Source organism: Oncorhynchus clarkii, chromosome 28, assembly GCF_045791955.1.
Source record: "Oncorhynchus clarkii lewisi isolate Uvic-CL-2024 chromosome 28, UVic_Ocla_1.0, whole genome shotgun sequence".
In the NCBI taxonomy this organism is placed as follows: domain Eukaryota; kingdom Metazoa; phylum Chordata; class Actinopteri; order Salmoniformes; family Salmonidae; genus Oncorhynchus; species Oncorhynchus clarkii.
The window spans coordinates 27015720-27038965 of record NC_092174.1 but is presented as its reverse complement, the minus strand read 5'-3'; the positions used below and the strand labels follow the sequence as shown (position 1 = coordinate 27038965).

Below are 23246 nucleotides of genomic sequence, written 5' to 3'. Positions count from 1 at the left end.
CGCCTGCCGTTTTACGGGCTCCTAACCAATTCTGCTATTTTCTGTGTTTTTTAACGTTGTTTGTAACTTATTTTGTAGATAATGTTTCTGCCACCGTCTCTTATGGGCAAAAATTGCTTCTGGACATCAGAACAGCAATTACTTAGCTCGAACTGTACGAAGATTTCTTTCTTTAACGAGCCGTGGCTCTACAGGTTCCTAGTCCTTGGGACCGTCCTTCTGGCTGGTGTCCTGCGGCTGGAGCCGCACGTCAGGGAGGGGGTACTGTCACGTCTACTCCTGCTCCTCATCTCTGGTGCTCGTTGTCGCCAGTTTACTCATCATTACTCACACCTGCCACCGTCGTTACACGCACCTGCGCTTCATGTGACTCACCTGGACTCCATCACCTTCCTGATTACCTCCCCTATATCTGTCACTCCGAATGGTTAATTCCCCAGGCGTTATTGATTCTGTTTCTGTGCTTCATGTCTGTACGCTACTCGTGTTACATTTATTACTAAATTCACTCCCTGTACTTGCTTTCCGACTACCAGCGTACACCGATACAGGGGACGCAGGTCTGGGTGCCTTGTGAGAATTTGACGGCAAGCGGGTAACCCGCCTCTACCATCCATCCTATTGGCCATCATGCAATCATTGGAGAATAAACTGGATGAACTCTGTTCAAGACGATCCTAACAACGGAACATTAAAAACGGTAATATCTTATGTTTCACAGAGTCGTGGCTGAATGACGACATGGATAATATACAGTTGGCTGGTTTTTCTATGTGTCAGCAAGACAAAACAGCTGCGTCCGGTAAGACAGGGGGTGGCGGTCTATGTCCATTTGTCAATAACAGCTGGTGCGCAAAATCAAATATTAAGGAAGTCTCAATGTTTAGAGTATCTCATGATAAGCTGTAGACCACACTATTTACCAAGAGAGTTTTCATCTAGATTTTTTGTAGCTTTCTATTTACCACCACAAACCGATGCTGGCACTAAGACCGCACTCAACGAGCTGTAACAGCCATACGCAAACAGGAAAATGCTCATCCAGAGGCAGCGTTCCTAGTGACCAGGAACTTTAGTGCAGGGAAACTTAAATGCATTTTTCCTCATTTCTATCAGCATGTTACATGTGCAACTAGAGGGGAAAAAACTCGAGGCCACCTTTACTCCACACACAGAGACACATACAAAGCTCTCTCTCACCCTCCATTTGGCAAATCTGACCATAATTCTATCATCCTGATTCCTGCTTAGAAGGAAAAACTAAAGCAGGAAATATCAGTGACTCGCTCAATACGGAAGTGGTGAGATGACACAGATGCTAAGCTACAGGACTCTTCTTCTAGCACAGACCGGAATATGTTCCGGGACTCGGTCCGATGGCATTGAGGAGTATACCACATCAGTCACCGGCTTCATCAAAAAGTGCATTGATGACGTTGTCCCTACAATGACCGTACGTACATACCCCAACCAGAAGCCTTTGATTACAGGCAACATCCGCACTGAGCTAAAAGGTAGAGCTGCCAATTTCAAGGAGCGGTACTCTAACCCGGACGCTTATAAGAAATCCCGCTATGCCCTCAGATGAACCATCAAAGAGGGAAAGAGTAAATACAGGACTAAGACACAACACTGGCTCTGACGTTCGTCGGATGTGGCAGAGCTTGCAAACTATTACAGATGACAAAGGGAAGCCCAGCTGCAAGCTGCCCAGTGACACAAGCCAAACAGATGAGCTAAATGACTTCTATGCGCGCTTAGAGGCAAGCAACAATGAAGCATGCATGAGAGCACAAGCAGTTTCGGATGACTGTGTAATCACGCTCCTGGTAACTAATGTGAGTAAGACAGGTCAACATTCACTGGTAACATACAATATCTGCCCCATTGTCTTAAAGGACCCATTAAAGGGTCTGGACTTACACATCTAGTTTTTTTGGATATATGTCAAGTAATGTAAGGGGAAAAAATGGCACAGCAGCCATTCTGGGAGGGGTGTGGATGACCACACACCATAGCAGTCATCTTTGTCAAGTAATATATGTCAAGTAATGCAAGGGGAAAAAAATGGCACAGCAGCCATTTTGGGAGGGGGTGTGGATGACGGATTACCAGGACTTACTGACTGGCAAGTCTCTTCTCTGACATTTTCAACCTGTCCCTGGCCGAGTCTGTAATACCTGCAGACCACCATAGTCCCTGTGCCCAAGAATACCAAGGTAACCTGCCTAAATGACTACTGACCCATAGCACTCACGTCTGTAGCCATGAAGTGCTTTGAAAGGCTGGTCATGGCTCACATCAACATCATCATCACAGAAACCCTAGATCCACTCCAATTTGCATACCGCCCCAACAGATCCACAGATTATGCAATCTCTGTTGCATTCACCACTGCCCTTTCCCACCTGGACAAAATGAACACCTACATGAGAATGCTGTTCCTTGACTACAGCTCAGTGTTCAACGCCATAGTGCTCTCAAAGCTCATCACTAAGGTAAGGATCCTGGTACTAAACACCTCCCTCTGCAACTGGATCGTGGACTTCCTGACAGACCTCCCCCAGGTGGTAAGCGTAGGCAACAACACATTTGCCACGCTGATCCTTAGCACAGGGGCCCTTCAGTGGTGCGTGCTTAGTCCCCTCCTGTATTCCTTGTTCACCCATGACTGTGTGGCCAAGCAAGACTCCAACACCCTCATTAAGTTTGCAGACGACAACGGTTGGAGACCTGATCACCGACAACGATGAGACAGCCTATAGGGAGCAGGTCAGAGAACTGGCAGTGTGGTGCCAGGACAACAACCTCCCCCTCAACGTGATCAAGAAGAAGAAGTTGATCATGGACTACAGGAAAAGGAGGGCCGAGCACACACCCATTCTCATCAACAGGACTGTAGTGGAGCTAGTTCAGAGCTTCAAGTTCCTTGGTGTCCACATCACCAACAAACTATCATGGTCCAAACACACCAAGACAGTCGTGAAGAGGGCACGACAACACCTATTCCCCCGCATGGGTCCTCAGATCCTCAAAAAGTTATACAGCTGCACCATCGAGAGCATCCTGACTGGTTGCGTCACCGCCTGCTATGGCAACTGCTCGGCCTCCGACCGCAAGGCGCTACAGAGGATAGTGCGTACAGCCCAGTACATCACTGGAGCCAAGCTTCCTGCCATCCAGGCCCTCTATACCAGGCAGTGTCAGATGAAGGACCCAAAAATTGCCTAAGACTCCAGCCACCCTAGTCATAGACTGTTTTCTCTGCTACCGGACGACAAGCGGTACCAGAGTGCAAAGTCTAGGTCCAAGAGACTTCTTAACAGCTTCTATCCCCAATCCATTAGACTGCTGGACAGCTAGTCAAATGGCTACCCAGACTATTTGCATTGACCCCCCCCCCCTCCTTTTTTCTTATGCCGCTGCTACCCCCTGTATATAGCCTCGTTATTGTTGCTCTTTTATTTATTACTTTAGTTTATTTAGTAGATATTTTTCTTAACTCTTATTTTTTTAAACTACATTGTTGGTTGTAAGGGCTTGTAAGTAAGCATTTCATGGTAAGGACTACACTTGTTGTATTCGGCGCATGTGACAAATAAAATTTGATTTGAATCAATTGACATGTCGGTTTCTTTCATGTCGGTTTCTTTCATGTCCTGTGGTCTGCTTTTATCCTGTGAGTGTCCAGACTGGGTTCTGAGGCAGGCCAGGGTTTGTGGCCATGATCAATAATTAGGTGGCCGCTAGCCTTGATCCTAATTATCCTAGCTTTGGAGGAGATTAGCCTGCACCTGAGCCCCATTCTCAGCCTGTCTTAAAAACAACTCCCTCCCAATCAGCCTAGCCTCACTACCCAGAACCTCTAGCCTCTGCCCAATAAAGGGAAATACAGGTGGGGACAAGACACCTTAGTTTATCAGTTTACTCACCAGATCTCTCTCTCTTGCTCTCTTGCTCTGTTTTTCTCTTTCTCACTCCCCCTTCTCTTCCATAGTGACTTTGTGGATTAGTAATGAACCTGTGTTATTGTTGCCCAATAACATAAACAGAGGCAGTTCATAGAAGGGCTAGAGAAGGGAGATGGAGAAGATTACTATGAGCAGCAGCACGTGTGTATGTGTGTGTGTGTGTGTGTGTGTGTGTGTGTGTGTGTGTGTGTGTGTGTGTGTGTGTGTGTGTGTGTGTGTGTGTGTGTGTGGTTGTGTGCGTGCGTGTGAGCCTAACCTAGAGTGGGGGATGTTTTTAGAGTGTGACAGGCAGCTCTGACAACCGGTTGTTCTAAAAATAAACATTTCTAAGGAGTATCTCATGTATGTCTCTATCCAGGGGCCAATCTCAACTGCTTAACTGATACCAGAAGCAACCATTTAAATTGTCTGTTAACGCACCACAACACAATTAGTTAATTTTCACTGGCATCTGTTTGTTCTCTTCGTCCTCATCCATTTTTACATCCATCTATAGAATGCATGGGGATTGAAGTTCAGAGTATTTTTTTATTTTTATTGAGGTTGAAAATTGAAAATCCATGAAAGCCATTGATGCAATATTCATCATGTGTATACCAGATATTTAAACAGCAGATTAATCAGATACTGTTCATCCAACTTAGACTGTCTGCCTGTCTGTATGTCTGTCTGTCGTCCTGTCCATCTGTCTGTGTCAGTAATAATGAAACTATTACATGAGGATGTACAGTAGCTACTACCGAGCAGCAATATGTTCAAGACATGTAAGACAGAATGTCAGGCTCATAATAATTTGTGGTCTACATCCTGAGTCCCACATCTTTGTACTTCTTTAGGCCAGCGAGGTGTTGAAATGTCACTGATGAAAAGCAGTGCCAAGCCCAAGCCCTTTGGGGAAGGAGCCCAGAGGCTGTCTGAGGTCTGTGCAGTTGACAGATGCACACTCCGGCTCTGTCCCAAATGACACCCTATTCTCTATGTAGTGCACTACTGTTGACCATATCTCTGGTCAAAAGTAGCGTACTATAGGGAATTTGGTGCAATTTGGGGCACATCCTTGGCCTCTCATTGTCATGCTGAGGAGTTGGTGATCCCTAGATGTGAACCAGAAATAGGTCATCATATGGTGTGTGATTGTTGGAATAACGGTTGTGATTTACTGTATACATGGGTTGGGGTCAATGCCATTTCAGTACAGTCAGTTAAGGAACTGAATTGAAATTCCAATGTTACACAAACCCTAACATTGATATACGTACAGTATCAGATATCAACTTTCTCAAATTTTCTTGTCTCCTTTCTTCCTTCCACCACAACATCAACATCCTGTGCATCGTCTCTCTGTTTGCATGTTATGGCATAATCACTTATTCAGAGTGAGTTTCATCATTCGAAGCCAACGATGCAGACAACTGAAGAGAGTGTCTGTCTGGGTGAAATAGTTGAGTGTTCTGCTTTACATAGGTAGGCTATCTTTGAGCTATTGCACGCCAACCTCCCCCTGGCACAGATGGGTCATGGTGTGTGTGTGTGTGTGTGTGTGTGTGTGGCCGTCATTTTGCCTCTGATGGATGACTAATCTTCTCCTGGTAATGACTGAGGAGGAGCTACCTTCTGAATGCCAAGCAGCTGGATAGGAGGAGATGGAGCGAGAGGGGGGAGGGGGGGGGAGTGACAGTTGGGGAGAGAAGGAGAGGGTGAGTGAGAGGAGAGTAAGAGGGTGAGAAAGAGGGAGAGAGAGAAAGAGTGGAGGGAGATGGAGAGGAGGGAGACAGAGAGTGGCTACAACACCATGAAGCCCCAAAGAATTTTAAAGATGAGACACGTGTTTCTGAATTCCCTAGCTGTGTCTGATTCAGAATGATAGTATCTAGATCTCCTGTGTAATAACCCGTGTACAACATGAGCTTTCGTGTTACATTGCTTTGACCATGAAATACAATAAAACACATACAAGAGTGCAAAATGAAGAGGGGGCTGCTTGAAGGAAATTATTCTCTTCACTCAGCTAGCTCAATGCAGTAACCGGTTATTGTAATCATAATTATATTGTATTCACACCCTCACTAAGACATACATAATATATGCAGTACCCATCAAAAGTTTGGACACACCGACTCATTCAAGGGTTTTTCTTTATTTTTACTATTGTCTACATTGTAAAATAATAGTGAAGACAAGATAGCCTTATTTGGTAAAAGACCAAGTCCATATTATGACAAGAACAGCTCAAATAAGAAAAGAGAAACGACAGTCCATCATTACTTTAACCTCTCTGCGCACGGAACAACGCAAGCGGGCTGAAATTCCACAACATACGGTGATCGCTACATAAATAGTCATATTAAACATTCATGAAAATACAAGTGTCTCACATGTATCGAAAGCCTAGAATCTTACTAATCCAACTGCGCTGTCAGATTTAAAAAAGGATTTACTGCGAAAGAATACGATGCGATTATCTGAGCATAGAGCCCCATAAAAACCAACAATTTTAACCAGCACAGGCGTAACATCACAAACTGCAATAAAATAAATTGTTTACCATTGACGATCTTCGTCTGTTTGCAATTCCAATGCTCATTGTTACACAATGAATGATCTTTTGTTTGATAAAATCAGTTTTTATAGCCTAACACGAAACATTTTGTGAACCCGCTTGTGTCGTGAATTCCGTCTCATTCCATTTTCGACGACACATTCCAGGTAAATAACCCACACAGAATGTGACTTTTCCAGTCATGTTTGGTTTCACTGCAATCAACTGGTTTGTTTGTAACACAATAAAACATGATGGGCCATTTCGCGGGACATATTGACTGAAAGAAACCAATTTGAAGACAACAAGTCATGACATCATTGTGCACCAATGATTAGCCCGCTGTTTCGTTGATTGACTGTCTTTTAGCCCAATGACCACTGATCGTCTTGAAATCTAGCTGGGTAGATAGCCAATGAGCTGAGCTAAACGGCAATAGGTCATGTTTATGTGTTGCAAGACCAACCCATGTAGTAAGCTCCAGCGTAACGAGAGTCATTCGCTATTGAAGTTTCATACTGGAAGGAGAAACACATATTACGCACTGCATTGTTTGGTAAACGCGCAGATTAGGCTGTTTATATATCAATCATTATGGCGACTAAGTCAGGGAAAGCTAAATCTAAGTCTAGATATACAGATGTACACACAATTTTAGAATAAATTGATTGGGAAAGTGAGACAGAGATTGTTGTAGGACGATTCATTTAGCGATTATGGAGGAATATTTTTTGAACGGGAGAGGACATCGTTTTGGACTGGTAAGTTCTTATCATGCTAATGCCCTTGTTTGAAATTAATAATATAAAATATTATTTGTGATTTTATTTTTATTTTAGAAGCAATATATAAACATGTAATGTCATGAAATGTGAGATGCGTGTGTCTGCCGCCCCACCCCAACCCACATGAAATAGCCTATTTGAGGCTGTTGAGGAGAGGGCAGGCCCACAACAATGGCCAAAGTGAAATGGAGACAGTAGATACAGCTGGTCTGTTGTAATATAATAAAGACAGTAGATCTAGCTGAAATGTCATAATATAAAAGAGACAGTAGATCTAGCAGGTCATGATAATATATTCAACCTTATATTCCCTGTACTCTAACCTCTATCTGTTTATTATACCTGTTGATACAGGGCTCATATGTGAAACTATTCTAACTGAACATTTTCTTTCACAGTGACACTGACTCCGAATGGCAGCCCCCAGGGCCAAGGTTTCCATCCCCCACTGAAGCTGGTTCATCCAGCTCCTGCCACAAGTGGTGTTCATCTGCCCAAATGTATTTCTGCAGGCATGGATGTGCCTCAGGGCCAAAAGGGCACAGCATGGAGGCGTCGCTGTGTTCTTTGCAAAATTAAGTCCCCCATCACCTGCGCCACATGCTTGGTGACCCTCTGCTTTACAACAGAAAGAGACTGCTATGGCACCTGGCATCAACAGCACAATATTGTGTAGAGCTTTGGCAAAGTGGGTGGGGTTATATCCTTTCTGTTTGGCCCTGTCCGGGGGTCTCATCGGATGGGGCCACAGTGTCTCCTGACCCCTCCTGTCTCAGCATCCAGTATTTATGCGGCAGTAGTTTGTGTCGGGGGGCTAGGGTCAGTTTGTTATATCTGGAGTACTTCTTCTGTCTTATCCGGTGTCCTGTGTGAATTTAAGTATGCTCTCTCTAATTCTCTCTTTCTCTCTCTCGGAGGACCTGAGCCCTAGGACCATGCGTCAGGACTACCTGGCATGATGACTCCTTGCTGTCCCCAGTCCACCTGGCCTTGCTGCTGTTCCAGTTTCAACTGTTCTGCCTTCGGCTATGGAATCCTAAACTGTTCATTTTTCCTCTTGAGGTGCTGTCCTGTTGCACTCTCTACAACCACTGTGATCTTCACCTGGCGCAGCCAGAAGAGGACTGGCCACACCCTCATAGCCTGGTTCCTCTCTAGGTTAGGATAATATTGTAGTTTACCAGAGAGAGAAGAGGGGAACTGTGGGTTCGGTCTAAAGTGAGCTCTGCAATACTGGGTCTTTTTTTGTTCAAGACAGGAGAGCGATGAAGACAGAGAATGACAAAGCGATATTTAGGATTTATCCTTCTCTCATGCTTTTTTCTTTTTTTTTTTGTGTTCATTCTGCCTCTCCAGATCTCACAAGCTGCTCTCCTACACATGACAACTTCACTTTAAACTTTAAAAAGATGACTTAGACATGAAAAATGCTCTCCCTCCGTTCTTACTCATGCACATAAACAAACGCACGCACGCATGCAGACACACAGAACACACACACAAACACATACACACACACACGCAATACGCACAAGGATTCACACATCCATGAGTACTGTGATGATTCCTGATATCTTCCAAACAACTCTCTTCACCTGGCAGAGGTGATATGTCTGTCTATATAAAAATACACAGGTGGCCTCCCTTGTGCATTGCTATTTTTACAGCTGCTCACAGATATGCGAATGTGCTACTGTTTCTCTAATTGGGGAATGGACAAAGTCTATTAATGGATCAAAATGGATATCATTTTATAGTGCAATATATAACAGTTATATAGCAATTATGTTATTTATATGCCTGCTAGCTGATACATGTTATACACAGACATTAATTGTGTTCTGTGCATAGGCCCGGAAGTGCCATACCTGTTTTCATTTGTATATATGAAACCCAGTAGTCTACTTTAGTTTGTGCAAATTAATTGTTCTAAGAAATAATCGACATACTTCTCTGACTTAAAACTACAGTAAATAGGCTACAGTACAGTTCACTAAGCCCAGAGAAAGATAGTTATTTGCTCTGTGTGGGGACTGTAGTGCCAGCTACCTCTCAAATCTATGTTTTGTGTTGGAGATCTGTTGAGTTACTAATACGTGTCTTATCTCCACTTCATAATGCGCAGGCGTGATCCAATCTAAGCCTAGCGAAAAGCTGTCAGATTCAGAACTCGACCGTCGTGTGCTCGAGTCTGTTTCCACACTGTATTCCTCGCAGGAGTGAAACAAAAGCCGCCGAGAGCCTACTTTTTGGAGTCTTCCTGAAGGGGAGAAAATGATTGCACGTTTCCTTGGTGACTGATCTTCACGAACAACAGATTTCAACCTGTGGATACTGCGTGGCGTGCGCCAGTTTCCAGCCATAGGGATTCGGGACGCTCTCCCCTCTAGCCGGCTGCGTGCTTGATTGTTTCCCGGCGTCGGTCTGTGGCGCGCTGTGTGGTCCAGTGTCTCGTTTATGAATGGCCCTGACATGGAGGAAATTCCGTTTCAGAAAGTCAAAACCCGGCGGAAGAAAAGCCACTGTCCACCCGGCGTCCCTCTGACAACCATTGCATGCGAAGACGAGTTCGACTGTAAGGAGCTGGAGTCTCTGTTCCAGAACTACAACCTAAAGCTGGAGCAGACGTCCACTCTCAAAGCCCTGGCGGTGCTCATCATCATGGCATCGACGCTGGCGGTGGTGGAGTTGCTTTCCGGGCCCAATCTGACCATCCCCAAGGGGTCCCATCCTGTCCACTGTATCGTCTTCGTATCCCTCTTCATTGTCACCAACGTCAAATACCTACAGGTGACCCAGCTCCAGCAGATCGTCAACCTGACCTTGCTCTTCGCCTTCACCTTCTCGTTCCTCTGCTGTCCCTTCTCTCTCGGAGCCGTGGGGCTGGAGCCCCCGACCAACCCGGAGCAGGGCATGTGGCAGCTCATGCTGGTTACATTCGTCGCCTACTCACTCTTGCCCGTGCGGACTCTGTTAGCAGTAGTGTTTGGAATAATGATTGCCATCTCTCATGTAATTGTGACAGCGACATCGGTGACAGTCAAGACGCAGAAATTATGGAGAACGGTAAGTGGGTGCATACTAATTTGTATGTGTGTATACATAGTTAATCACCAGACTGTTCAAGGCATGGGTAACGGCGTTTATGAAGAACCGATTAGGGATAACATCCGCGAGAGGAAGCAATGAGTAGGCCTATGTCAATATGAAGTTCAGCACCGTCAAACTGGACAGCGACCGGCAGTTTTTCATACGTATGCATTTCAGTCATTTAGCAGACACTCTTATCCAGAGCGATTTACAGTAGTGAGTGCATACATTTTCATACTGGTCCCCCGTGGGATTCGAACACACAACCCTGGCGTTGCCATGCTCTAACAAATGAGCCACACCGTACTACAATGTCTCGCTTGTGGAAGTCCTACAAAGTTAAATTCTTAAATTAAATATGTTTTAGGTTTCTATATGTAATGGTTTAGATTTATGTAGAATAGAAACAATTGTGAACTCAAGCCATGCATTTCTTTTTTATAACGAGCGCGTGCTGGATGTAGGCCTACAGTAGGCTGGTAGAAATTGCACGACTCTACAGTAGCTTGTAGAAAGTGCAAGGCTGTGCGAGATGATCAACGGAGAGGTGCTCAGTAGCTCAATCTAAACTCGGACTTCAATGACGTGAGGCGAATTTTGATAACCAAAACACACAGTAGAGCAGAGGGGTATCTCACGAAGCAGGTTTGAGGAGCTAACTTTGGTCAACACTTGATTTCAGTTCGGGATAAATGGCCATACGAAAGTGTGTCACCTTTTTACAGGTACATTTCTATGGCAAGGAGTCCTTCAAAACTAACCTGCTCCAGGGCAGGCCAACTCATCACTATCTTCACTTATCATGAATGAAATGACAGCCACGAGTTGAGGACCAATGAAATCAGATTCCCTCCCTCTTGCAAAGATTGCGTCATCACCCCCTTCATTTGAGAGATGACTGGTTACATATTTTATTAATTAACGTTTGTTTGTGTGTTAAAAAAAGAGTAATGTTAAAATATATCACATTACGTGGAAAGCCGTTTTAACATATATTTATATATATTTTATATTAATAATTAATATTTTTTTATATAAATAATTTATTTGTTGATATCAATAATCATATAATAATGACCTTCATAGGGGCTGATTTCCATTTGCATGCTCCTACATACAGTCGCTTGTCAAAGTCCACACACCCCTTGCAGTCTTCACATTTTGCTGCTATGAAAATGAATCAAAAAATGGATTACATTTTATTATTTTCCTATAGATCTACACAACGTACTGCTCTTTTTAACATTTTAGAACCTTTTTTCAAAATAATTTTAAAAAGTAAGAAATGAAAATGTGTTGATTGCATGTATTGATTGAGTATGTCTTCACACCCCAGAGGTAATACTTGGTGGAAGAACTTTTGGCCGCCACCACAGCTGGGAATCATTTGGAATAAGATTCTACTAACCTTGCACAACTCTAAGGGCAAAATATCCATTGTTTTTGCCAAAATTACTCAAGCTCAGTATATTTGTTTGGGAATAATTGCCAGACAACAATATTCAATTCTTGTCTCTGATTTTCAAGCAGATTTAGATCAGGACTGAGACTACTAGACCATTCAGGAACACTCAGCACATCTTGGAAAGCCGTTCTGCTGTATCTTTCAAATTATACTTTTTTTTAAATTGTTTCGCTGAAAATAAAACTATGGCAGTGTTAGGTTTTCAGAAGACTATGGCAGATTTTCCTCTTCATGTTTTACCTGCCCTTTGCTCCTTTCAAATTCATTTTGATCCTAACATACAGTACTCCCAGCCCCTGCCGGTAACAAGCATATTCATCTCATTCAAAATCATTCACACCTGTAATGGCTGCCAATGGTGCTTCCACCAAGTTCTCCAATACGCTTCATGCTGTGTAGGGGACTACGCCTGCAGGCATCCCAACAACTACATAGTTCAGTTCTTGGACGACACTGCTGTCCTCAGGCTCTTAAACAAAGTATTTGACACCACTGGCCACAGGGCAGAGATTGAAGGATTCATCAGCTGGTGTGATGAACATCACCTACAACTGAATGTGAAAAAAACAGAGGAGATGATCCTTGACCCTAAGTCCATTGGGGACCACAGCCCCATAGTGGTAAACAGAGAGCACATTGAGCAGGTGAACTCATAGTACCTGGGAGTCCCCATTGACAGTGGGCTGTGCTGGTGCATCCGTGTGGAGAGTGTTCTCAAGCGTCCAACAGCACTTGCATTTGTCGACACAGGGTCTATTGTGTCAACCAGAAGATCATGCTCCTCTTTTATAGATCCACAATTGAGTCAATCCTACTCTATGGCATTGTTACATGATTTGGTAACCTGACAGTGCAGCTCAAAGCCCACATTTTGAGACTGACCAAGACAGCAAGGAAGATTGTAGGCATGACACTTCCCTCCTCTCTCCAGGACATTTTTTGATGAGACCATCACCAGACTGGCCAGAAAGGTCATGTGGGACCCCACTTACGCACTGAACACAGTTCCAGCTGATGCCATTGAGGAGGCGTTACAGGGTGCCTGTATGCCGGCTAAACAGATATAAACATTAGTTTGTACCCCTGTCAATAAAACTGCTTAACAGCAGGGCAGACATAGAGACTGTATCCTGACCTGTAGGCATTCATCATGTGTTGCTAAATAAATGCCGGCGGAAAGCGAGCCTTCAGCTTTGTGTGTTGTGCCCGGCACGTGTGACCTTTCTGTGAATCTGATTGGTCAAGACACGCACAGAGCCTGCAGCACTCCGATGTGAAGGACAGAGAAATTGTGCACGAGTTGACAAATCATAAGGCAAATCAGTAAAAAGAAAAGCACTTTGCTACTCTTTTTAACACTTTGCATCAATAGATTTTATTAAAATGAATCAAAAATGGTGTGCCATAGTTAATACTTGGTGGAAACATCATTAGTGATTCATTTTGAATAAGACTAATATTGTGGTGGCAGCATCATGTTATGGGTATGCTTGTTTCCGGCAGGGGCTGGAGAGTATGTTAGCATCAAAATACATTTGACAGATAAAAAGTTAGAGGAAATCCTGCAATAGTCTGCTGAAAACCTAACCTTGCCATAGTTTTATTTTTCAGCAGAACAGTTACACAAATGCTAATGCCAAAGATCAACACAATGGCTTTCTAAGAGGTGTTGAGTGTTCCTGAATGGTTTAGTAGTCTCAGTGATTCCCAACCAAATTTACTGAGCTTGAGTAATTTTGACAAAAATAATGGATATGATTCCCTAAGAGTTGTGCAAGGTTAGTATAATCTTATTCCAAATTAATCACAGCTGTAATGGCTGCCAAAGGTGCTTCCACCAAGTATTACCTAATGGGCTGTGAAGACATACTCAATCAATACATTGAAAACATATTTTATCATGAATTTGGAAAATTTTCCAAAAATGTTCTTACAATTTTTAAAAAGAGGAGTAATTTGTGTAGATCTACAGGAAAATGATCAAATGTAATCTCTTTTTAGATATGATTTTAAAAGGCAGCAAAATGTGAAGACAGCAAGGGGTGTGTAGACTTTCACTAGCAACAGTATGTAGGAGCATGCAAATGCAATCCCGCTCTCATGAATGTCATTATCATATAATTATTGATATATATATATAATATAATCATCAATTAAAAAAAATGAATTATTGATATCAAGAATTCTAATGATCGATAAAAAAAATCTATCAATCAATGAATATATGTCAAAACCGCTTTCCATCGGCACAATTTAAAATGTGCCACTGACTCGCCCCCATGGATTGATGTTTCAACATTGTCTCAATGAAGCATTTGGCGTTCGACTAGCCATGTGCGACATGCATACTCAGTTTCAAGCCTGAGAGTGGTAGCGGCAGGCGAATGAGCAGTATCCACTAGAGCCTATAGAGCTGTGTCTGTCTCACACCATTGACTTCAAAATAGCCTGTGTGACTGATATGACTTGGGTGTATGGTATGAATTTCAATATCACACAAGATGTGGGAATAGGGATCATCTATGAAAACACACTCCCGTTCAAATGTACAATTCCCCATTTATATATTGTAACTGCCTATGTCAAATATGAAAACACTGTGCACATTTTCTGAAAATGGAAAGCCTCTTCACTTATTATACTTGTTCTGAAGCACATCCAAGATTTACTGGAATCTCACCTTTGAGATCAAGTGATCAGCCGCCATGTCTGATAGAAAATCAAGCTAATATGAGAGTGTATGTCTAATAATATGACCCAAACTCACATCATCCTACACCGCCAACACAGAGTGAAACAAAACAAACAGGACCACACAGAGAGAGCAGACAGACAGTGTTCAGACAGGGTTCACATATGCCTCTGTTTCATAGGGAATATCTGGTCCACTCAGGCCTCAGAGGATGAGGATAAAACATCCTTGATGCAGAACCAAAGTAGGTCAAGGTTGAGGATCTGAACCAGATACCAGACAACCAGACAGTTAAATAAAGGGCATTGCAAAGCTAGATACGTTATTTCAGAACAGAAATAACTAAAATGTCTTGACAATCTCAACACGTTCTCTCCCTCCCTCTCTACCTCTCGCTCTCTCTCTCTCTCTCTCTCTCTACCTCTCTCTCTACCTCTCTCTCTCTCTCTCTCTCTACCCCTCTCTCTCTCTCTCTCTCTCTCTCTCTCTCTGGATAGGTTGAGCTCTATCAAATCAGCTCTAGTTCTTCTCCTTACAGGTTAAGGTTGTGTGTGTTTTTTTGTTTTTTAGCATGTGGCCTATAATATCTCACGCCTGTAGCCTATACTGTATGTGGGCCAGGAAGACAGTGTGTGAAGGACAGTGCTAGCAGAAGCAGAGTGCAGCCTGGGGAGGGAAAGCTAATCCCTTAATCCTGAAGATGAGCTCAGCGGTGTAACCGTACAGGACCTATAGACCACCTTCTCTTCAGAGCCTCAGTGTGTCTATGTGTGGTGTAAACAAGCCAACAATAGCCATGCCTTGCCTCAGTCAGAGAGAGAAGGACTTGAACTAGACTCTTTCTTTCCCCTCTCCTGATTAGTCACTGCAGCCATTATTTGGCTAACTTCTGTTATAAGAGTCCACCAACACACTCACGGATATTCGAGTGTCGTCGTCTGTATGGCAGTCTTGTGAGACCATGGATTTCTTGTGCCTTGGGGGTCAGGTCAGATCCCTGTTTATAACAGTTGGTAGTCAGGTTGACAGTATCAAGCTTGCCCTCATCAAATACAATCACAAACCCCACAGTACAGTACTGTGTAACTAATTATCCCATTGGCTGCTGTTGCCTGTATTGTGTTTTCTAAATGCTTGTTCTTGCCACCAGTCATCATACTCTGTCAATGACCTATATTACAGTAGACTGTAATGTAAACACCAGTGACCAATCCCCAATCAGGGTCTGTGGAATAAATTATTCCATGTTGAGTATTGCTCCAGGTGAGGAAGGCTGGCTGAGGTTATCCAGAGTTTTAATGGACTAGTGTGTGTGTGTGTGTGTATTTGTGTATGTGTGCTTCTGTGGACAGGCCTTGTTTTGTTGTTGTAAAGGTCACACTGTGCCAGGACCAGTCATGCCCAGCCACATGGAAAACACTCACTGTTCCAGCCTCTGTTGTTCTGTTGTTCCGTTGTTCTCTCCTACATGTCCTATGCTCGGCTGGAAGCACAGCTGACACACACACACACACACACACACACACACACACACACACACACACACACACACACACACACACACACACACACACACACACACACACACACACACACACACACACACACACACACACATACACACACATACACACACACACACAATGACCAATCTGTGCCAAGGAGAGTTTGGCGTGTGATAGCTGGAAGATGGCCTACCTATATGAAGCAGAACACTCAACTATTTCACCCAGACAGACACTCTCTTCAGTTGTCTGCGTCGCTGGCTTCCAATGATGTACTCCCTCATACACATACACACACTGATTTATTGATTGTTTCCAAATGTGTAATGACACAAGACAAAGCAAATACGTTATTTTTGGCTTCAAAATAATGTTTGTGAATGTACAGTACAGCTGTTCTCTCTTCCTATATCTATACAGTGCATCAGTCTGTCAGTGTGCTATGTGTTTAGGCCAGATGGTTTCTGATACCTCAGCTTCACCTGGCCCTTCATGCGTTAAAGGGGCAGTCTGCAGTTCAAACAATAACAAAGCGGACAACCCACCACTGAGGGATAGGACTGGGAAATTGTACCTCTCTACAATTCATTGACAGAGCTATGGATACATGGATACATGGACTGACCATCCATGATAGCTTTAGTCATGTTTTGAGGCTATACAGTGCTTGTTTTCAATTACATGGTTTTCAAACAAAAGAGGTCAAACAAGTTTATATTTGGGGTTCAGATGGGATAAGACAATTGAACAAAAAAAGTTTATGTTCTTTAAAAATCTATGGATATACAGTATATGTTAATTTAAAAGTCCAAAAATGGATGTAGCAATCACAGATTTCCCCTTTAAAGATATAATGCAGGTAACTGAATGAACCACCGACATAAAGTGTCTTAATAGGGCGTTGGTCCACCACGAGCCGCCAGAACAGCTTCAATGCTCCTTGGCATAGATTCTACAAGTGTCTGGAACTCTATGGGAGGGATGCGACACCATTCTTCCACGAGAAATTCCATCATTTGGTGTTTTGTTGATAGTGAAAAACGCTGTCTCAGGCGCCGCCCCAGAATCTTCCATAAATGTTCAATTGGGTGGAGATCTGGTGACTGAGACTGCCGTGGCATATTATTTAAATAGTTTTCATGCTCATCAAAACGTTCAGTGACCACTCGTGCCCTGTGGATGGGGGAATTGTCATTGTATGGGGGCATAGCCATGTTAGCTAGCTACCTGTCAATGTATAGTTTCACTATCACCATACTGTATGTACTTTACACAATTATCAGATAGTCAATACATGTTTTTGCTATTTAAGACAGTCTTGCCTTGAAAACGTAGTCCTGTGTAGTTCAGTTGGTGAGAGCGTGGCACTAGCAACTCTAAGGTCATACGTTCAATCTCTGCAGGGATCCTATGTCACTTTGGATAAAAGCATATGCTAAGTGGCATAATGTTGTGTTGTTTGTTGTTTGTGCTTGTAGCTGGTGGCCAACACAGTGCTGTTTACCAGTGTGAACCTGTCTGGATTGTTTGTGCGCATCCTGACTGAGCGAGCCCAAAGGAAGGCTTTCCTACAGGCACGCAACTGCATCGAGGAGAGGCTACGCATGGAGGACGAGAATGAGAAACAGGTACAAACATGCACACACACATTAAAATCACATGTATGATGTCTCGTTTATGCATGGCTCCTTTCATCCCCCCATTTTCTTTTTTTTTATCACACTTGGTGACTCATTCACACACCTTTTCAATTCTGTTTGATACACCACCTTTTTGTCTCTCACTTTTCTTATCTGCACCAACACTCTCTCCTCTCCTATTCTCAAGTCTGATACAGTATAACTCTCTGTCCTTCTTCTCTCTCTCTCTCTCTCTCTCTCTCTCTCTCTCTCTCTCTCTCTCTCTCTCTCTCTCTCTCTCTCGTTCTCTCTCCCACACACTCACAGGAGCGCCTTCTGATGAGTTTGTTGCCAAGGAACGTGGCAATGGAGATGAAAGAAGATTTCCTGAAGCCTCCTGAAAGGATCTTCCACAAGATCTACATCCAACGCCATGACAACGTCAGGTAGGACACCCACCCAATCTCCAAACTCCCAACCCAGCGTCAGGGTGATAAACTTGGCATTGGTTCATTTAAAACAACTCAAAGCTCCCCACACATATTGCCTACACCCTCTTTGACTCATTTAGCCATGAATTAACAGACTGAGACATTTTCTCCTCTTAGTCATTTTCAGCTAAAAGCAGAAGCATAAATACTGTCTGGTTGTGTTATAATATTTCCCCAAAAGGAAACCAAACATGCCCTGTGGATGTAGCTAAACTCAGAGATGGAGAGAGAGTAACACAATCTAACATTACGGCAGAGTGCTTTGTCCCAGAAAGACCCTGCATCCAAACCCATCCTTACTGCAGAATTGCGATTGATTGTAATATTCATTCCTTGCTGTGTTTTGTTTATCATTGTGAAATGTACCTCCTATCCAACTCAAGGTCACTTGCATAACATTATATTGCGTTTCTAAATAGAGTAGTTCCATCATCCATTCAGTGCCTTGCTTAAGGCTACACTGTCCCTCACAGGATTAGAACCGGCAAGTTTTGGTTCCGTGGGCAAAAATCTAAACAGTTTTTCAACAATAATAAACTAACGACGTGAGTTGTAGTGAACGCTCCCCCAACCTCAACTCACGCCAAGGTCAGGATGCCGCCATGTTTTGGCCAGACCGAGGGCACTATGCCATTGCCGATGGGTGAACATGACAACTTCTGGGAGCGTCACATCTTATTGGGTCCCTGGGGAAGGGAAACATGGCCTGGGGAGTCATAGTTCCTCTAGATTCCAGTGAAAGGTGGATTAAGCAACGCTCAGTGAGCAGTAGACTCCTCCGGCTCTTAAGCAATATCCTGCCTTGGCCGCCAAACCAAGCCCCCTACTGGCTGAGCTCAAATTCTCACGTTCCGTGTCCTCTACAATAGAGCTTTATTCTCCAGTTATAAGAGCATCATATTACCTGCTCACGCTGTCTCCTCTAGATTAGAGCTTTAAACTCCAGTTAAAAGAGCCTTATACCACTAGCAATCCACTATACCATTACCAGTGGATTTATAGACACATGTATGAGTTGGGATGCTGTTGCATTTGCTGGAGGGTTTGCTATTGTAGTGGTTACGTTGGCATTGAGCAGAGCTTATTGTGAGCAGACAGAGAGGAATTGTGTTTCAGTCAGAGGTGGGTGTCAGTTTTTGCCAAATGGCATTAGCTTGCACAGAATGTTACCGGCCGATACACTGTGGTTTCTCTGGAGGGGGACTAGCGATTTATTTAGTGGGTTCACTGAGTGCTTCTTCATGGACTTCAGTATCTTTTCCACTTCCAGAAGGCTTTTTTGTTGGAGTATTTCCCTCCCTCCCTCATCCCTCTGTATTCACTCCCTCCCTCCCTCATCCCTCTGTATTCACTCCCTCCCTCATCTCTCTGTATTCACTCCCTCCCTCCCTCATCCCTCTGTATTCACTCCCTCCCTCATCCCTCTGTATTCACTCCCTCCCTCCCTCATCCCTCTGTATTCACTCCCTCCCTCATCTCTCTGTATTCACTCCCTCCCTCCCTCCCTCCCTCCCTCCCTCCCTCCCTCCCTCCCTCCCTCCCTCCCTCCCTCCCTCCCTCCCTCCCTCCCTCATCCCTCTGTATTCACTCCCTCCCTCCCTCCCTCATCCCTCTGTATTCACTCCCTCCCTCCCTCCCTCATCCCTCTGTATTCACTCCCTCCCTCCCCCCCTCATCCCTCTGTATTCCCTCCCTCCCTCCCTCCCTCCCTCCCTCCCCAGTAAACAAACAGCCAGTGATCAATTAGAGGTTTGTGGGCGGATCTGCTTTCATATGATTAACCAGCTTTGATGTCTAAGTAATTTGTTTACACCTTCCCCCCCTGTCCCCGTCCTCTCTCTCCATCTCTCTCTCTATCCCCCCGCCCCCTCTCTCCATCTCACTATCCCCCCGCCCCCTCTCTCCATCTCTCTCTCTATCCCCCCGCTCCCTCTCTCCATCTCACTATCCCCCCGCCCCGCCCCCTCTCTCCATCTCTCTCTCTATCCCCCCGCCCCTCTCTCCATGTCTCTCTCTACCCCCCCGCCCCCTCTCTCCATCTCACTATCCCCCCGCCCCCTCTCTCCATCTCACTATCCCCCCGCCCCCCGCCCCCTCTCTCCATCTCTCTATCCCCCCGCCCCCCCTCTCCATCTCACTAGCCCCCGCCCCCTCTCTCCATCTCTCTCCCCTCATACTCTCTCCATCTCTCTCTCCCCTCATCCTCTCTCCATCTCACTCTCCCCCCACCCCGTCTATCCATCTCACTCTCCCCCGCCCCTTCTCTCCATCTCTCCATCTCTCTCTTGCTCCCTGCCCCTTCTTTCCATCTCTCTCTCCCCCACCCCCAATCTCCATCTCTCTCCCCGAGCCCCCTATCTCCAACTCTCTCCCCGAGCCCCCTCTCTCCATCTCTCTCCCCGAGACCCCTCTCTCCATCTCTCTCTCCCTGAGCTCCCTCTCTCCATCTCTCTCCCCGAGACCCTTCTCTCCATCTCTCTCTCCCCGAGCCCCCTCTCTCCCCGAGCCCCCTCTCTCCATCTCTCTCCCCGAGCCCCCTCTCTCCATCTCTCTCTCCCCGAGCCCCCTCTCTCCATCTCTCTCTCCCCGAGCCCCCTCTCTCCATCTCTCTCCCCGAGCCCCCTCTCTCCATCTCTCTCTCTTCCTTTATGTTGTCAGAGGGGCGTTGGGGCATTGAGGTGTTCGGTGGGAAGTTTGCTTAGCCTCGGCATTAAGCCTCTGCAGTGGAGACTAAACTGTATTGCATAAAACAGTGTGTGTGTGGTGGTTAAGCATGGACACATCTCAATGGAGTGCTTCTGATTGCACTACGCCTCTCACTGCACCAAAGGGCTTTACTGTAGGCCTTATTCACATGCAGTTAGTGCCCACTGACGATCCATTATAAGAGATCCAAGCATATTGCAGGGGGTGGATGATGGGATTTGGGTGGGCAGTAACTGCAAAGTAAACAATATTACAGCAGTTTAGTCAATACTTTATTATTATCTTCCACAACAGTGGGCGTTATTTGATTTCAAATAAATCAGATCATTAACCCCCCTATTTTACATACTGTGCATAGATTACCAACGGGGGTCATTTTGACCCCCAAGTAGAAACTTTTGGAAAAACCAACAATCATAGCAAAATATAAACTGAATGATTATAAAAAACATCATTAGACATGTAAATAATGTTATCTGATGAAAATAAATCTAAACAGACTGTTATTTTTGCTAAATTACAATTACAATTACAATTCATTCATATATTCTGTTAAACAGAAATTTTAAGATTTCCCTTAAATAATGTGCTACTTACTATCCACATAAGTACTAAAAAGACGATTTACCATAATTTAATTGTAAAAAATAAATAAAATCTAAATACATATTTTGACAAAATCGACTGCCATTTTAAGGGGCAGTACACCAACATTTAAAATATACTTAATTCTATAGACAAAAAGTGATTAATCCATTGATCCTTAGAGTTTTAATATTTACTTACCTCACAGCCAGCATTAGCATTGCTGCTAGTGAAACAAGTTGCATATATTGAATATTGGATATTTTAGGAACTGGTATTTATATAACATTTCCCGTAGAACAACTATTTTTCAAAGAATATACACCAATACAGCACTATGTGTACATTTGGAGGGTAGCTGGTTTCTGTATTACAGTTCTAAGAAGTATTCATACCACTGACAGAATTTGATGAGCTGTTTTGACTGCAGCCTAGCATATATGTAAGGTCATTTTAACCTAGTTCTAACCAGTTATGACAATAGACGAGTACATAAGGTGCTCCATCTCTACAGGGGATTTGTCGATCAGGTCAAGATCACTGATACAGGTCCCCCTCTATGTATAAGTTCATATTATCTCCAGAGAAACCGGGATTCAAATAAATGCTTTTTGAGATTTGCCCGAGAATAACTACTTTTCAGAGAATACACACTACAGCTCTCTGTGTAGATTCAGAGTGGATCTTAGTTCTGCATTGCAGTTCTATCAAGTATTAATACCATTGGCAGACCTTGTATACCATTAGCCAATTTGTATATGCATGAAAGGTAATTTTGGTTTTGTACAAAGTCATACAATATGTGGGATAGAAAAGTACAATCTTAGGTGAGTACACAGGGAGCAATATCTCTGTAGATGATCTGTCTAACTGGACAATTTCTGTAGATGATCTGTCTACCTGGACAATTTCTGTAGATGATCTGTCTACCTGGACAATCTCTGTAGATGACCTGTCTATCTGGACAATCTCTGTAGATGATCTGTCTACCTGGACAATCTCTGTAGATGATCTGTCTATCTGGACAATATCTGTAGATGATCTGTATACCTGGACAATCTCTGTAGATGACCTGTCTATCTGGACAATCTCTGTAGATGATCTGTCTATCTGGACAACCTCTGTAGATGATCTGTCTATCTGGACAACCTCTGTAGATGATCTGTCTATCTGGACAATCTCTGTAGATGATCTGTCTACCTGGACAATCTCTGTAGACGAGATTGTGGGCATGGTGGGGAAGTTACTGAACACTTAAATATTATACAGTACTAATAACCTTAAAAATAAAACAATTAAAATATGATGCGTTGCCAAAATTAAAGGGCAACTCCGCCACTTTTCAACCTCAAATATGAATTATCTCCAGCACCAAACCAAAGACTACATAATGTGAAAATGGCGCGTTTCTATGATCTGTGGTAAAAACCTAAAAAGTGCTTCTCTGTGCCATCACAGGGTAGGATTAAAAGTAAGAAAAACTATCATTTTCAAAACCTGCAATGTGTTTCTAGCAAGAGGGAGGGTATTTTCTTTGCTTTAATTACAGTATTTTTTCTATAAAACGTAGAAATGTTCACATATGTAAACACTTGCTTGGCGCTGGAGATAATTAATATGAGGTTGAAAAGGGGCAGAGTTGCCCTTTACTAAGTAAAACCATAATATGTTACAGAACATAACCACACATGAAATGCCAGCCATAGTGTAAGTCTTCTTGATATGGGCATCTGCTTTGTAAACTAGATCATGTAATACTGTATAGTCTAATTTCATAGATGCTTTCAAATGAGATTGT

At 43.8% G+C, this 23246-nt stretch overlaps 1 protein-coding gene across 2 annotated transcripts in view; it reads left to right on the top strand.

Moving 5' to 3' along the window:
* Window positions 1-9472: 9472 nt before the first annotated feature.
* LOC139387182 (adenylate cyclase type 1-like) overlaps window positions 9473-23246 on the top strand; it is a 53130-nt gene continuing 39356 nt past the window's right edge. For both annotated transcript variants that reach the window (XM_071133246.1, XM_071133245.1), the window contains exons 1-3: window positions 9473-10361; window positions 17526-17675; window positions 17994-18112. In XM_071133246.1, the coding sequence (XP_070989347.1) occupies window positions 9753-10361; window positions 17526-17675; window positions 17994-18112 (878 nt within the window). In that variant the 5' untranslated portion in view covers window positions 9473-9752. The remainder of the gene's footprint in view (window positions 10362-17525; window positions 17676-17993; window positions 18113-23246) is intronic.